We start from the raw sequence: 14,232 nt of genomic DNA on the forward strand, positions 1-14,232 counted from the left end.
AGCTCCACAGCCAGAGACCTAAAACAATGAGCAATCCAGCCAGCTACAGGGTTTTAAATAAACATCAGGTGGCCATCTTGTCATGGATACTTCAGCCGTGGGCTTCTTGCTTCCGCAGGGGGTTGGGTTTGATGACTCTTGGCCTTACCGTTCCGTGAGTCTGACAGAAAAAGATAATACAACTGGATGTGTCTCCTCTCTAGCTTGATCGCTTCTGTCTCTCACAGTGGGGATTAATTGGGTTCCCCCACTTTCAGCTTCCGCTTTTTGTTTTCTTTTCCAGTTTCTTTATCCATTTTTTACTCCCTTCATTCCAGCAGGTGATGGCCGGGAGGGCGAGAAGGAAAGAGAGGGGCATCGTCCCCCGGACAAAGGAGAGGATCAGCAGAGCAAGGAAACCGAAGGCACCGAGAAAAGGATGAAGGCACCCACTGCTTCTCGGAGCGCCGGCGTCTGTGAAATCCCGGTCCGAGAAAACGCAAGGACGGAAAAGGAAGGCAGCGAGTGCCTCGTCTGTGGGGAAACCTTCAGGTGCAAATCGAGTCTCAGAGCTCATCTGAAAGTCCACAAAGAGGAGAAACCCTTTAAATGCTTCGACTGCGGGAAGAGCTTCTCCCAGAGGAAAGGCCTCATTCGCCACCAGAGGATCCACACAGGGGAGAAACCCTACACCTGCCTGGAGTGTGGGAAGAGCTTCCGCCAGAGTGCGGCCCTGATCACCCACCAGCGGATCCACACGGGGGAGAAGCCGTACACTTGCTTGGAGTGTGGAAAGAGCTTCTGTCAGAAGACCACCCTGGTTCGGCACCAAAGGATCCACACCGGGGAGAAACCCTACGCTTGCCTCGAATGCGGGAAGAGCTTCAGTCACCGATCACAGCTGACGTCTCATATAAGGGTCCACACAGGGGAGAAACCCTACACCTGCCTGGAATGCGGGAAGAGCTTTAGTCAGAACACGAACCTGACTTTGCACCAGAGAACCCACACGGGGGAGAAACCCTTCAGGTGCCTCGAGTGCGGAAGGAGCTTCAGCCACAGCTCGACCCTAATGGCCCATCAGAGGACCCACACGGGGGAGAAGCCGTTCACATGTTTAGAGTGCGGACAGAGTTTTGCCCAAAACGCAAGCCTCATCTTCCACCAGAGGACCCACACGGGGGAGAAGCCGTACACGTGTTCGGAGTGCGGGAAGAGCTTCAGCACCAGCACGAGCCTAACCTCGCACCGGCGGATTCACACGGGGGAGAAACCCTACACGTGCTCTGAATGCGGGAAGAGCTTCTGCACAAGCACCAACCTGGTGACGCACCAGAAAATCCACACGGGGGAAAAACCTTTCAAGTGCTCTGAGTGTGGAGAAAATTTCCGGAAAAAAGCGCACCTCCTCAGGCATCACATGACGCACACCGGGGAGAAACCCTATAAATGCGTGGACTGTGGGAAGAGCTTTAGTGAGAAAAGGAACCTGGTTTCTCATCAAAAAATCCACTCGGAGTTTTGGGACGGAAGCCCTCCAAACAGTAGCTGGGCTTCGCCTTCTCTGGATTCAAAGGGTGTCCCTGTTTCCCAGAATTCTAACCCTTTCCAGAACATTCTGAGTCGTACTTCTAGCCAAGTGGAAAGTTTGGAGTGTTTTACAATATTTTTAAATGAATAAACAACCATTTCTCAAGTCTTGATAGGTCAAAAATAAAATGAACAGATGTATTTTATGAGTAAAGTTGAAGCCTGGGATGACTATCATCTATTTATAAATAGTTTGTTTATTGTGTGAATAATAGCGGTGCTCGATGTAATTACAAATGAAACAAAAGGATTTTCTCTAAGTCTCAGTTTAAATATACAGGTTGTTGACAGGAGTAGCAAAGATAATAAGGCTGACCCATCTTCTAGGTCTCTTAGAAATTAATGTGAATCTAGTTAAAAGTCTCTTATTGCGCATCCAGGAAGCAAATATTCAAAAGATTGAACACTGTATTTTTATTCCTGAAAATCATGTCCCTGTTAGTAGCAAAGTAGTCCAATTTGAACCAGCCAGTTTTGGGTGGGCCAGCCATTGTCATCTCTAGTTGCCCCAAAATAAAGATTGAAGCTTTATTTGGGGGGTAAGGCTCTAATCAAAAAGTACAGGAAGTCCAGATTTAGCACCTGGAATGTCCCATTAAGAAGGGACATGGTGGCGCTGTGGGCTAAACCGCAGAAGCCTGTGCTGCAGGGTCGGAAGATCCGGCAGTCGTAAGATCGAATCCACGCGACGGAGTGAGCGCCGGTTGCTTGTCCCAGCTCCCGCCAACCTAGCGGTTCGAAAGCATACAAATGCGAGTAGATAAATAGGGACCACCTCGGTGGGAAGGTAAACAGTGTTCCGTCTCTAAATCACACTGGCCATGTGACCATGGAAAGATTGTCTTTGGACAAAACGCTGGCTCTATGGCTTGAAGAGCGGGATGAGCGCCGCCCCCTAGAGTCGGACACGACTGGACAAAAAATTGTCAAGGGGAACCTTTACCTTTTTTTTATGTCCCATTAAAGTAATCAGTGAATAGAATGGGCAATAGAATTCCTTTCGTTCAAAGGCTTTGGGACAGCTGTTCCCCATTCCGGTAGCTATCCAGGGCTAGAAAGATAAATAAGTCTGTCGTCATATGTGGCACCGTTCTTACCTTTGTGGTCTTGGGTAGCAATGACTTCGGAGCAGGATGGACTTGATTTAAATCATAATTTAAATTTCAGGTACCTGATTTTTTTTGATCATTTAAATAAATTAAAATTTTAAATTGTGATTTAAATCAATTTGATCTTTTAAAAATAATCATTGATTTTTTAGCCATCCTGTGTTTGGGTAAGCAGGAAGCAAAAGGAAATGGCTGGATAGCTTCTGTGTCTCCCGTTTCTTCTTCCATTCCTTCATTTATACAAAGAAGCTTCCGGAATTTTGCCTATAAATCTACTTAGGAGTCTCAGATGTTCATTTCCTTCTGGTGACCTCTGCTTTCATTTTGTGAAGTGAGGCTGAGTTGTGAATTACGCCTCTAATCACTTCCATTGACAGATGCATTTTTCATGAAGCGCTTCGTATCAGCCAACTGCTTAACTGGGGTAGTGTCATAGTGTTGTTGTTTTTTTTTCCCTTTTCCTTTTGGAGGCTTGCAATTTTTCTGGACATACATATCAGGCGGTGTAAAAGTTAATCGGTAGCTTCCTCGGTTATTTTTTTCCCTTCAACTGAAGAGGCAAAGAAACAGGGGAGAGCGGAAAGCTATTATGTTCAGATTTCTGCCCCTTTGAAGCTTGTGAGTAAAGTAGGACCTCTTATATGCAGGATCAGTATTGCTGATTCACTTATCCACGGCCTGAAAATATTAAAAGAAAAATCCCCAAAATATATATTTCCAACAATGAAGTTATTGGAACTGGTCCCTAGAGGGAGCAAGAGACCACGCTATGGATAGCATTCGCTATTTTAATAGTGTTATAATTGAGTTTTTCAGCATCATAAAATAATGAAGTTGGAAGTGGGCCTACCCTGTTTCCCCGAAAATAAGACCTAACCTGAAAATAAGCCCCAGTGTGATTTTTCAGGATGCTTGTAATATAAGCCTTACCCCAAAAATAAGCCCTAGTTAAGTGAAACCCTGCCCTCCACCATTGCGCAGCAACCAGAAGATGATGTGACTATAAAATAAGCCCTAATACGCTTTTTGGAGCATGACCCTGTCTTATTTTCGGGAAAACGGGGCATAAGGTTATCAAGTCCAACCCCCTGATCAAGGCAGGAAGGATATCTGCCGGGTGCTTGTCTAAATTTCTCTTGAATGCCTCCACTGTGGGAGCATTCACCACATCTTGAGGTCATGGGTTCCCTTGTCGTACTGCTCTAACAGTTAGGAAGTTTTTCCTGACATTCAACCCAAATCTGGCTTCCTGTAACTTGAGCCTAATACTTATGTGTCCTGCATCCATGGGGTGTAGGAGCAGCTTGGAACCAAATCCCCTAATGATACAGGTCCCTATTTATTTTATTTATTTATTTATTCGATTTATATCCTGCCCATCTGGTATATTCTACCACTCTGGGCGGTTACTATATTCCTTTTGATTGAGCAATTGCCCGGCGCCCAAAATATTTTGCTGCCTGAAGCTACAAAATCCTCTTTTTTTAAAGTAGCGATGGGTCCTTCTGTTTTTTTTCTGACTCCAGCTCCCAGAAATCTTCAAGAATTCCCCAGGCAGACCTCTGAGAGTTCCCGGCCACCGAGCCAACAGTTTAAGGAACCGGGATTTCCCCTTCCTTGCAGACAAGACCTTCCTGCAGATGAACAAAAAGTAGGTGTCTGTAGTTAGACTGGAATTCCCAGAATTCTGTGGGGAATTCTCAGAGAATTCTGGGGATTGAAGTCCTTAAAAATTTTGCTTGATGAGAGTTTTCTGTTGGCCATACTGTACTGAAGATTGACCTGATTTGATCTTGATTGAAATGGCTCTGGATATTAAGAATGAGTCCTCCCTGCATATGTAAAGAAACAGTAGGGTGGGCAGTTGTCAAAAAGAAAGCTAGATTCCTGTATTATTCCTAGCAGAAAGAGGGAGGGCACTGGGAGTCACTGTTTAATGAAAGGGCATCTATGTCTACATGAGATTCGGCAGAGCAGCCAACTCATAACAGGGCCAGATCACTTGGTTCATCATCCTTATCCCGCCGGACATCTTGCTACTGTTTCTTTCCAACTTTCGGGTTGTGTTTGTGCCCAAAATCGGAGATGTATGATCAGTTCTGCATTTTTTTAAACAACGATGATGCCTTTTTATCAGCCGTATTTGTGTAATTTCTATGGATGTGAATCTACTGACTTTGAATAAATTCATAAAAAAAGTACGATGTCGTGTTAGAATTATAGAATAATTCATCAGGGTTAGGGTGGTCAGAGATTAGGACAGCTATCCTTGATGTGTGTGTGTGGGGGGGGGGGGGGGGAAGAAGCCCTGGAATTGTACCTTTGTGATTTCGGTCTCTGGCTGGGGAGCCAGAAGTTGGGAGTTCGCTTCCCTCCTGAGAGAAGAGCCAGCCTGGGTGGCCTTGGGCAAGCTGCACAATCTCAGGGCTCCCCTCCGAAAAATGGAATGCTAAACTAATTATGAGGATTCATTGTCTGGTAAAACCAGACAAAGAGTCACCCTACCTCAGAATCGATTTGATGGCATCTGATTATTATTAAAAGGAATCAAAGATCAGAGCACTTAGCCTTGATGGAAAACACACACACACACATACACACACACACAAACAAAAAAGAATTATACCTTTGGGGGAGAAACTTGTTTAGTTCTATAAAATTTCAAAGGATTTTCAAAAAGAGCTTCACCTGGAATCTCCATGTTTGCCTGTCTCCTTTCCTCTCTCCTTCTCCCCTCCCTCTCTCTTTCATACATGTAAATTTCTCATTTCTGGCGCACAGATACCGGTGAAGGGATAAAGGCGGCTCCCTAGTGGTTCTCCTGTGTCGGAAGAGAGAGGCGGATCTGCTCTATAGCCCTCCTTGGGCCTCAGAAACTCACCCATGGCCTCAAGCAAAAAAAGGGGGATCCCATGCTATGTGCAAGGTGAACAATGCGAGAGCCCTCGGATCCCGTGTGTAGCCTTTAAGGATAAGCCCGAGCCGCATCCCGCAATCTTGCCTGAGAAAATGGTTTCCCCCTAGCCACCGAGAACAAAATATGAGCTGCAGTGGGGTTCACTTTTAAACTGTCAGTCTTTCACATCGATGCAGGACACGCAACAATGGACTGAAGTTACAGGAAGCCAGATTTCAGTTAAATATCAGGAAAAACTTCCTAACTGTTAGAGCAGTACGACGATGGAACCCATGACTTCGGGAGGTGGGGAGCGCTCCCACACTGAGGCATTGAATGGAAAGTTAGAGAACCCCCTGGGAGATAATCCTTCAGTTTGTAGTCCACCATTGAGCAGGGGGTAGGACTTGATGGCCTCATAGGCCCCTTCCAACTTTATGATTCTTTAAAAATAAATTTCTTAAAACTGGGAAACTGACCATTTCAGATATTGCCGGGTGGGGAGAGAGAATGAGAGTCGTTTGGTTTTGCACTTTTTTGAGGTCAGTACTGTTCCTGGACAGTCCCTGGGCAGAAAATCGGCCCTTTCAATATGGCCCATTCCATCTTTGTAGAGTAATGGTTCCCAACGTTGGGTCCCCAGATGTTGTTAGACTACAATTTTCAGAAGCCATCGCCACTAGTTGTGCCAGACAGGATTTCTGAGAGTTTTAGTCCAAGAACATCTGGGGACCCAAGGTTGGGTTCTAGAGCAGTGGTCCCCAACCTTGGGCCTCCAGATGTTCTTGGACTTCAACTCCCAGAAATCCTGGCCAGCAAGAGGTGGTGGTGAAGGCTTCTGGGAGCTGTAGTCCAAGAACATCTGGAGGCCCAAGGTTGAGGATCACTGCTAGATGCTCAGAGCATCATGCGGGGTTGTGGACACATTGTGAGACTAGGACATGGGAGACCCAGATTCAGATCTTTTTCCGGCTATGGAGAAACCCTAGGATTCTGGGAGTCATAGTTCCACTGTCCATTAGGTGCTAGAAAGGGCGACTCCCAAAAAAACTGACTCCCAGTTTTTGGATTAATCCAAAAGTCCTTTCAGGGAAGGAATAGCAAAATGTAGAGGTCCACTGATTTGTGTTTGGGCTGGAGCTTCCGAAATTCTGCCTGGGGACCGGAGGATTTTGGGCGCTGAAGTCCAGAAACACAAAAAAGTACAATCCCTAGTCTTAGAACTGCTCAGTGGCTATTCGTCCTGGTCAATGGATTTTCTCTCTCTCTCCAGAAGTAGTAGGCCTCTCTGTCAACAGAAGCCGAAGGCATTGAATCCCGTCTAGGATATTACATAGTCCAGTGGTCCCCAACTTTGGGCCTCCAGAAGTTTTAAGACTTCAACTCTCAGGAATCCTGGCTAGCAGAGATGATGGTGAAGGCTTCTGGGAGTTGTAGTCCAAGAACATCTGGAAGCCGAAGGTTGGGGACCACTGACGTAGTAGATAGGCTGAGTGTGCTCTCCATGGTGCTGAACCCATTGGGTCAGAATAGCAACCCAATCTGGGGATGAATTAAAAGGGCTGAAGATGGAAAGAAAATCTGCTTCTCCTCACCCACTTCATCTGGATCCAACCAGTGATTTTAAGATCTCTTGTGCATTTTTGTTGTTCCAAAGAATGAACAGAATAATAGAAAACCTTATGCCTTTCTCTTTGCCCCAAACATTGTTTCTAAGGTACTGAAATACTTCACAGAGGAAGGAAAGATGAAATAAAGGGGAAAAATACCTGCCTGTTATAAATCTGGAGAATTGAATGATCTTACATCACTTATTTGGACTGAAGTAATTTATATATATATATTAATATCTGCTCATTATAAAACGGCATGAATCAACCTTGTGAGATGGCATCATTCTTGCTTATGTTTATCTCCCATTTACATTTTTGCTTTTTAATATGATTTTAATAATAATTTAAAAAATGAAATACTACAAGATCTTCCACAAGACACCCATTTACATTTTATCAAAAAAATCTTTGGGGTGACCACAGAACTGCAAAGAATTATGTTTGGGATATCAGTGTTATCCCCAAAGGTATGATAATGGAGCATCACCTCACCAAAGTTGTCGTCGTCATCATCCTCATCATGTAAGACTGGTGCATTTCCCATTAATCCGTGACCAGAGTATGCAAATCATAATGATGGGTGCTTCCTTCAGCCTATTTCTGTTTTCAAGACCAAGGAAAATAACCAAGGAAACTGACCTGGTGTTTCTTGGGAGCTATAGTACTCTGGGAGGCGTCCTCTCGAAAGCCTCGTAGGGAGCAAGACTATGCTTCCCAGGAAGCACTGCAGCAACATGGGTATTAGCCCCCCCAAATACCTTTTCCATCATCTGCAAGGGTTGAATTTGTTCCAGATAAGCGTGAGTGGGAGTGCCTGACCACCTTATCCATCTCCTGAGAAACCTATATGTGAGACAGGAAGCAACAGTTAGAACTGGTCATGGAACAACTGAGTGGTTCAAAATTGGGAAAGGAGTATGGCAAGGCTGTATATTGTCCCCCAGCTTATTTAACTTATATGCAGAATACATCATGCGGAAGGCTGGACTGGAAGAAACCCAAGCCGGAATTAAGATTGCCGGAAGAAATATCAACAACCTCCGATATGCAGATGATACCACTCTAATGGCAGAAAGTGAGGAGGAATTAAAGAACCTTGTAATGAGAGTGAAAGAGGAAAGTGCAAAAAACGGTCTGAAACTCAACATCAAAAAAATTAAGATCATGGCCACTGGTCCCATCACCTCCTGGGAAATAGAAGGGGAAGATATGGAGGCAGTGTCAAATTTTATCTTCCTGGGCTCCATGATCACTGCAGATGGAGACAGCAGCCCTGAAATTAAAAGACGCCTTCTTCTTGGGAGGAAAGCAATGACAAACCTTGACAGCATCCTAAAAAGCAGAGACATCACCTTGCCAACAAAAGTCCGAATAGTCAAAGCTATGGTTTTTCCTGTCGTGATGTATGGAAGTGAGAGCTGGACCATAAAGAAAGCAGACCGCCGAAGAATTGATGCTTTTGAATTGTGGTGCTGGAGGAGGCTCTTGAGAGTCCCCTGGACTGCAAGGAGAACAAACCTATCAGTTCTAAAGGAAATCAACCCTGAATGCTCACTTGAAGGACAGATCCTGAAGTTGAGGCTCCAGTACTTTGGCCATCTCATGAGAAGAAAAGAGTCCTTGGAAAAAACCTTGATGTTGGGAAGGTGTGATGGCAAGAGGAGAAGGGGACGACCGAGGATGAGATGGCTGGACAGTGTCTGCGAAGCAACCAACATGAACCTGACACAACTCCGGGAGGCAGTAGAAGACAGGAGGGCCTGGCGTGCTCTGGTCCATGGGGTCACGAAGAGTTGGACACGACTAAACGACTAAACACACACACAAGCGTGAGAGGATGGTCTCCCGGCTGCTGATTATTTCTGGGCATGTGCCAAATTGCATGTGGTTCATGACTGGCAATTTGTTCCCAAGATATAAGAGATCTCCTTTCTATGGAAGTTAACGTGACAGCTGATTCTGGGCAGTGGTTAGCAGCAAAATCAAGATATTGTTATGTGCTGCCCCTCTGAATGAGTGACTTCCAAAATGTCTTGACCTTAACAGTCCTGCTTATCTCCTGCAGATTCAAGGCTGTGGTTTCCTTATTTGACTCAGTCCATCTCCTAGCTGGTCTTCTTTTCCTGCTGCCTTCAGTTTTTCCTACCCTTATTGTCATCTTGACTTCTCATGATGTGCTCAAAACATGACAGCCTCAGTTTTGTCATTTTGCCTCTAGAGATACTTCAGGCATGGACGAAAACGTCTTCAGACAACACAAAGAATTAGCAGCAGGAACAAGCCATCTTTGCCCATCTATATATTTGGGCATAGAAATTTCCACTAGCCTTCCCAGTATGGCCAATGGGAGGATATTAACTATAAGACTGCACTGCAGACTCCGTGTTCAGGGGGAGTAAAACACCAAAACAGAGCTTGGGGGGGGGGTTTATACTCAGACCACAGTTCCCAGAATCTTGGTTTGTTGTCTGTGGAGATGGGGATTCTGGGAGAGGTAGTCCAAAAACATACAAACAAGCAACAAAAACCATGCAACATTTCCAAGCGCTGATAATTTACTTCTTTATTTAAAATATTTTTACCCCGCCTTTCTCCTTGAAAAGGACCCAAGGTGGCTTACATCTTTGAAAGACAATATTTAAAGTTGAAAATAACAACTATACAATGGTGGTTAACATAAACTGCTGATTATTCAATTACACCCATTTATTCATTTCATTTCAGTTCAATGTAATTAAAATAATTGTTTGTATTTTATTGGGAAATTGCTTTTTGCTTCATGTGCCAAGATCGGTTGTCGGAGTCTGGGTGTTACGTTACTTAAATAAAGAGAACATTTTTAACCCTACTGCAAGCAGGAAAATATTTTTCCCATCACTATTTTCAGATGCCACTGGCTGAACATAAAGCATCTTGTATGCTAAGCATAGTTAATTATCACTGACCAAAGGTTGCCAACTTTTTCACACCTGCAAGTGCCTATGCTTCTAATGGCTGCTTTGTCTGTAGGAATTAACAGGCGAAACATCTCAGAGCATGGAGATAAATGAAATTTCTCCCTTCAGCAATACTGGGGCTTGAATGATAAATGTTGTGTTTGAGGTCAGATAGATCTCTTTGATGCCTTCGGTGTTGAAACCATGAGGTTCCGGGTGGCCAGGGGACAGGATTTATTGAACATTCATTCATTCATTCATTCATTCATTTACTGGGGGGGAACACATCCATGTACATTATAACCAAAAAACAAAACTGTGTTCAGACCTGTGTAATTTAAGAGAGAAATGTAACGCCTCTGAAGGCAAGCTTAAGGGCACAGTTATAGAAGCTTGTTGAAAAGCTGGCACCAGAGGGGGGGGGGAGGGAAAACATCGGTGATCTCATTGGAAGTGTCATTTCATAATCCTGAAAATTTTATTTTATGCATTTCTGAAAGCTCAACTATGGGGTTTGTTCAAAGTGGGATGAGATGTCTCCGGTGGGGAATGGAATACTGTTGCAAAAGCTTGAATCTGCTATAATGAGATGAGACACTGGAAAAGACAATCATGCTGGAAAAATCTGAAGTCAGTGAATAGAAGGAGGAATGTAAGCCGATTTTTAAAAAAAAATATTTTATTTATTTATTTTTTTGCTGGCCTGCATCTAACCATCTAGATTGGCAGGGGGAGGGAAGGAAATAAATTTTATTTCCTATGGGCATAGGTCTGTTATTCTTTGGGCATATGATGAGAAAACAAGCGTTGCTGGGAAAGATGATAATGGTAGGAAAAGCTGAAAGCAGCAGGAAAGGAGGAAGACCAAATACGAGAGGGGTCGACTCCGTAAAGGAAGCCACAGGCTTCATTTTGCAATTGCTGAGCAGGACAATTGCGGGCAGGATATGTCCAAAATTGATGGCCAAGTAACAACCACAGGCCCTGGAGGGAAAACATCAGGGAGTATCCCACTCTTCTGCCCAACTTCTGTCTATATAGACGCTCAGCAAGGCACAAACTCCTGCTAAGAGCAAAGCAGAAGCTGGGGAAGGAAATAAAAGTATCCTTTTTGGGGAAGAGAATTTCCATCATTTCCCAGTGTTGCAATTTCCCTTTTTAAAAAAATCCCCAGCTGGAATAGCAATCAGATTCAGCTAAAATAATGTTTTTTTCCTGGGGGGGGGAGATATATGTGCTCTTAAAGGGTTAAGACGAGCGAGCGTGGTTTCCCAGAGTGGACCCCGGAAGTCTTTGGGAGAGGCGGCCAGTTTGGAAGGGGTGGGAGGACCTCGTTTCCTCTTCCTTCCCTTTTTGTGGCAGGGGTGGGTGGGGGGAGAGCGAGAGAGGGAGGGAGGGGAGAGTCCAGGAGGGAGTCCGGCCTCTTTGATTGCTAGCCTCTTGCGACGGCTGACTTGCCCTCCAGCCAGGTGAGCAGAGCGAGGGGCCGGCGGAACGCCCTGCAAGGGGCGGTTGATTGCCTTTGCAAGGGGGCCAGCCCCCAAAGCAGAGAGAGAGCTGGGTCGCTTCCCTGCAACTGGAGCTGCGTTTGCAGAAATAGCAAGGTTATGGGGCAGCAGGGCGTGTCTTTCCCCTGGCAAAGGGGGTGGGGTGGGTGGGCTTTGAAGAAACAGATCTAGGAAAGTTATCCAAGTCCCCTTTTTGACCTGAAGCCCATCATCATCCCCATCATCATTGCCATCAAGCCAATCCTGACTTAGGGAGAGCCTTTGCAGAGTTTTCCAGGTAGAGAATCGTTAGTTTTTCCCTTCTCTGCTTCTGGGGCTGTGCAGCTTGCCCAGGGCTACACAGCCTGGCTCCACCTGCAGGACACAGCATGGGGGACTTGAACTCCCAACCGCTGGCTCAGCAGCCGGATGATGAAACTATGGAGAAACAAGCCGGCTGTAATAATAATCACATGCCGTCATGCCGATTCTGAATTTTTATGACCCTTTCCAGGGTTTTCTGGCTGGAGAGTATTCAGAAGTGGTTTCCCCCTTCCCTCCTCCTGGGGTCGCCCTGGGGACTGTGCAGCTTGCCCAAGGCCACCCAGGCTGGCTATTCTGAGAAGCGAAGTGGGGGGAATTGAACTTCCAAATCATCTCTGGCGCGGCAGCCAGATACCTAAGCCACTGAGCAATCTAGTCTGCTAAAACCGCTCCCTCAGTTTCTTACGTCCCTCAGAAACCCTGTTAAGGTCACCATAAACTGGAGTCTACTTGATAGTACAACACAACAGCAACAAACATCACAGCTAATAATATATCTTGGGTCGGGATGGGGTTTGGCCTTCAAACCACGAAATTCCTCACTGAAACACAGGTGCTAAGATGGTGTGTTTAGAATACTGGACTGGGACTTTGGAGGAAACCAGCATCAAGTCTCAACCATAAAATTCACCTTCAAGGAGTCATTTTCTAAGTGTCAGACTGGCCCACCTCAGAGGGATGTTGTTTTAGGGATAAAAGGGTGGGGAGCCCATTTAAGTCACTGAAGGAAATATGAATATGGCTTGCTGTTGTTAACCCATCTCCCCCTTTTTTGTATTCTTATCTGTGCGTGTCTAATTCTTCCCACCCAGGAAAAGCTGTTTTTCTCATCAGTTCCTCTCATGAAAAAAATTCATTGCCTACAGACTCCAGTGATCCGTAATACAGTGGAGAACATGCGACGGATTTTGTCGGCCGGCCTGAGTATGGGTCGATAACTCGGTCCCAGTGTGTGGATTGTGAGTCTTCTTGTTGCTGGTGGTTTTTCTTTTCTATTTCCTTTTGCATTCTGCTATTGTTTTGAGCTTTCCAGCTAAAGGCGAGTATCTGGAAGAGCGTATACCTCTGGGAGCAGAGGAAAAACTCTTGTCATGAGGCACAAAATGATGCCAGAGAAGGGGAAAAATCCAAACATGGTCTCCCAGGACAAGGCTAGCCCCGAACAAGAATGGCAAGTTAGGAGACAACTGGAGGAACAAAACCAAGCAGGCCCGGAGGCCAAGGATCCTTTGGAGAAGATGGGAACCACCCCTTCTGAAACGAAAGCTGGGAATCTGGAGGGTTTAATGAAAAGAGGAAGCAGAGGCCAAACGGTAAATGATCCAGGAGACCGGCGGTTGAAATACCTAGACCCTCGCGCAGCTTTGAAAGCAGCCGAGTCCCGTAACGTGGGGTGGGGAAACCTGGAGACACCGACATCGGAGCCGTGGGAGAATGCCAAAGCTTGCTTGGCCTCCTTAGAGGGAGCGGCTGAAGTGTACCGGAGGTTCAAAGGCCTGGCGGATCTCAGCAGGGCGGCCCCTGAGGACTGCCGCAGGATCGAGACCACCAAGGTGGAGGATCTCCTGCGAGAGGACTCGGCCGGCACTGAGGTGCCACGGACCCTTTTCCGGGAATTTCGTTACGAAGAGGCCAAGGGACCCCGGGAGACCTGCAGCCGCCTCTGGTATCTTTGCCATCGGTGGCTGAAGCCTGAGAGACACACCAAGGAGCAGATCCTGGAGCTGGTGATCCTGGAGCAGTTCCTGGCCATCTTGCCCTCCGAGCTTCAGAACTGGGTCAAGGCGGGGTGCCCTCAAACGTGCGACCAGGCAGTGGCGCTGGCGGAGGGTTTCCCATCACGATCGCGAGAGGCCGAGGGTCTGAAACAGGAGGTGAGGGAGTTTAATTTTTTGGACAGAGTCCTGATGACTAAGGCTTGGGTGGGAAAAAGATAATTTTGATATTTTCCGTTCCGCTTTGATTCCTAACACCCAGAGCTGGGGAATCCTTCCTTTCCTGGATATTCTGAACTATCGTTCCCATGATCCACAATGGCAGTGGCAGATGGAAGTTGAAGTCCAAAGGTTCCAGAGAGCAATAGGTTTCTCCCTAAGAGCCCACGACCCCCTGTTGTTGTTGGGCTACGTGTCTACTTAGCCAGTAAGGGATGATGGGTGTTGTAGTCCAGCCACTTCCAGAGAGTTCCAGATTCCCTGAATCTGCCAGGGGTCTGAGCCCCCTTAAATTTTAAAATTGGGCATCTGTGCGAAGCCCTGGCAGCGGGATTGCAAGGGGGTGCCTGGGGGTTGTGTTGTA

General features: G+C 46.1%; 1 protein-coding gene across 4 annotated transcripts in view; it reads left to right on the top strand.

Moving 5' to 3' along the window:
• The window catches only part of LOC110091739 (uncharacterized), a 32,491-nt gene that overhangs the window by 13,624 nt on the left and 4,635 nt on the right, over positions 1-14,232 (top strand). For 2 of the 4 annotated variants that reach the window (XM_078387540.1, XM_072987488.2), the window contains one exon: positions 318-4,879. In XM_078387540.1, the coding sequence (XP_078243666.1) occupies positions 318-1,660 (1,343 nt within the window). In that variant the 3' untranslated portion in view covers positions 1,661-4,879. Of the gene's footprint in view, positions 1-317; positions 4,880-14,232 lie in introns of those variants that run through there. The other 2 variants (XM_078387541.1, XM_078387542.1) reach the window with 2 other exon arrangements.

This window comes from Pogona vitticeps, chromosome 2, assembly GCF_051106095.1.
Source record: "Pogona vitticeps strain Pit_001003342236 chromosome 2, PviZW2.1, whole genome shotgun sequence".
Taxonomy (NCBI): Eukaryota; Metazoa; Chordata; class Lepidosauria; order Squamata; family Agamidae; genus Pogona; species Pogona vitticeps.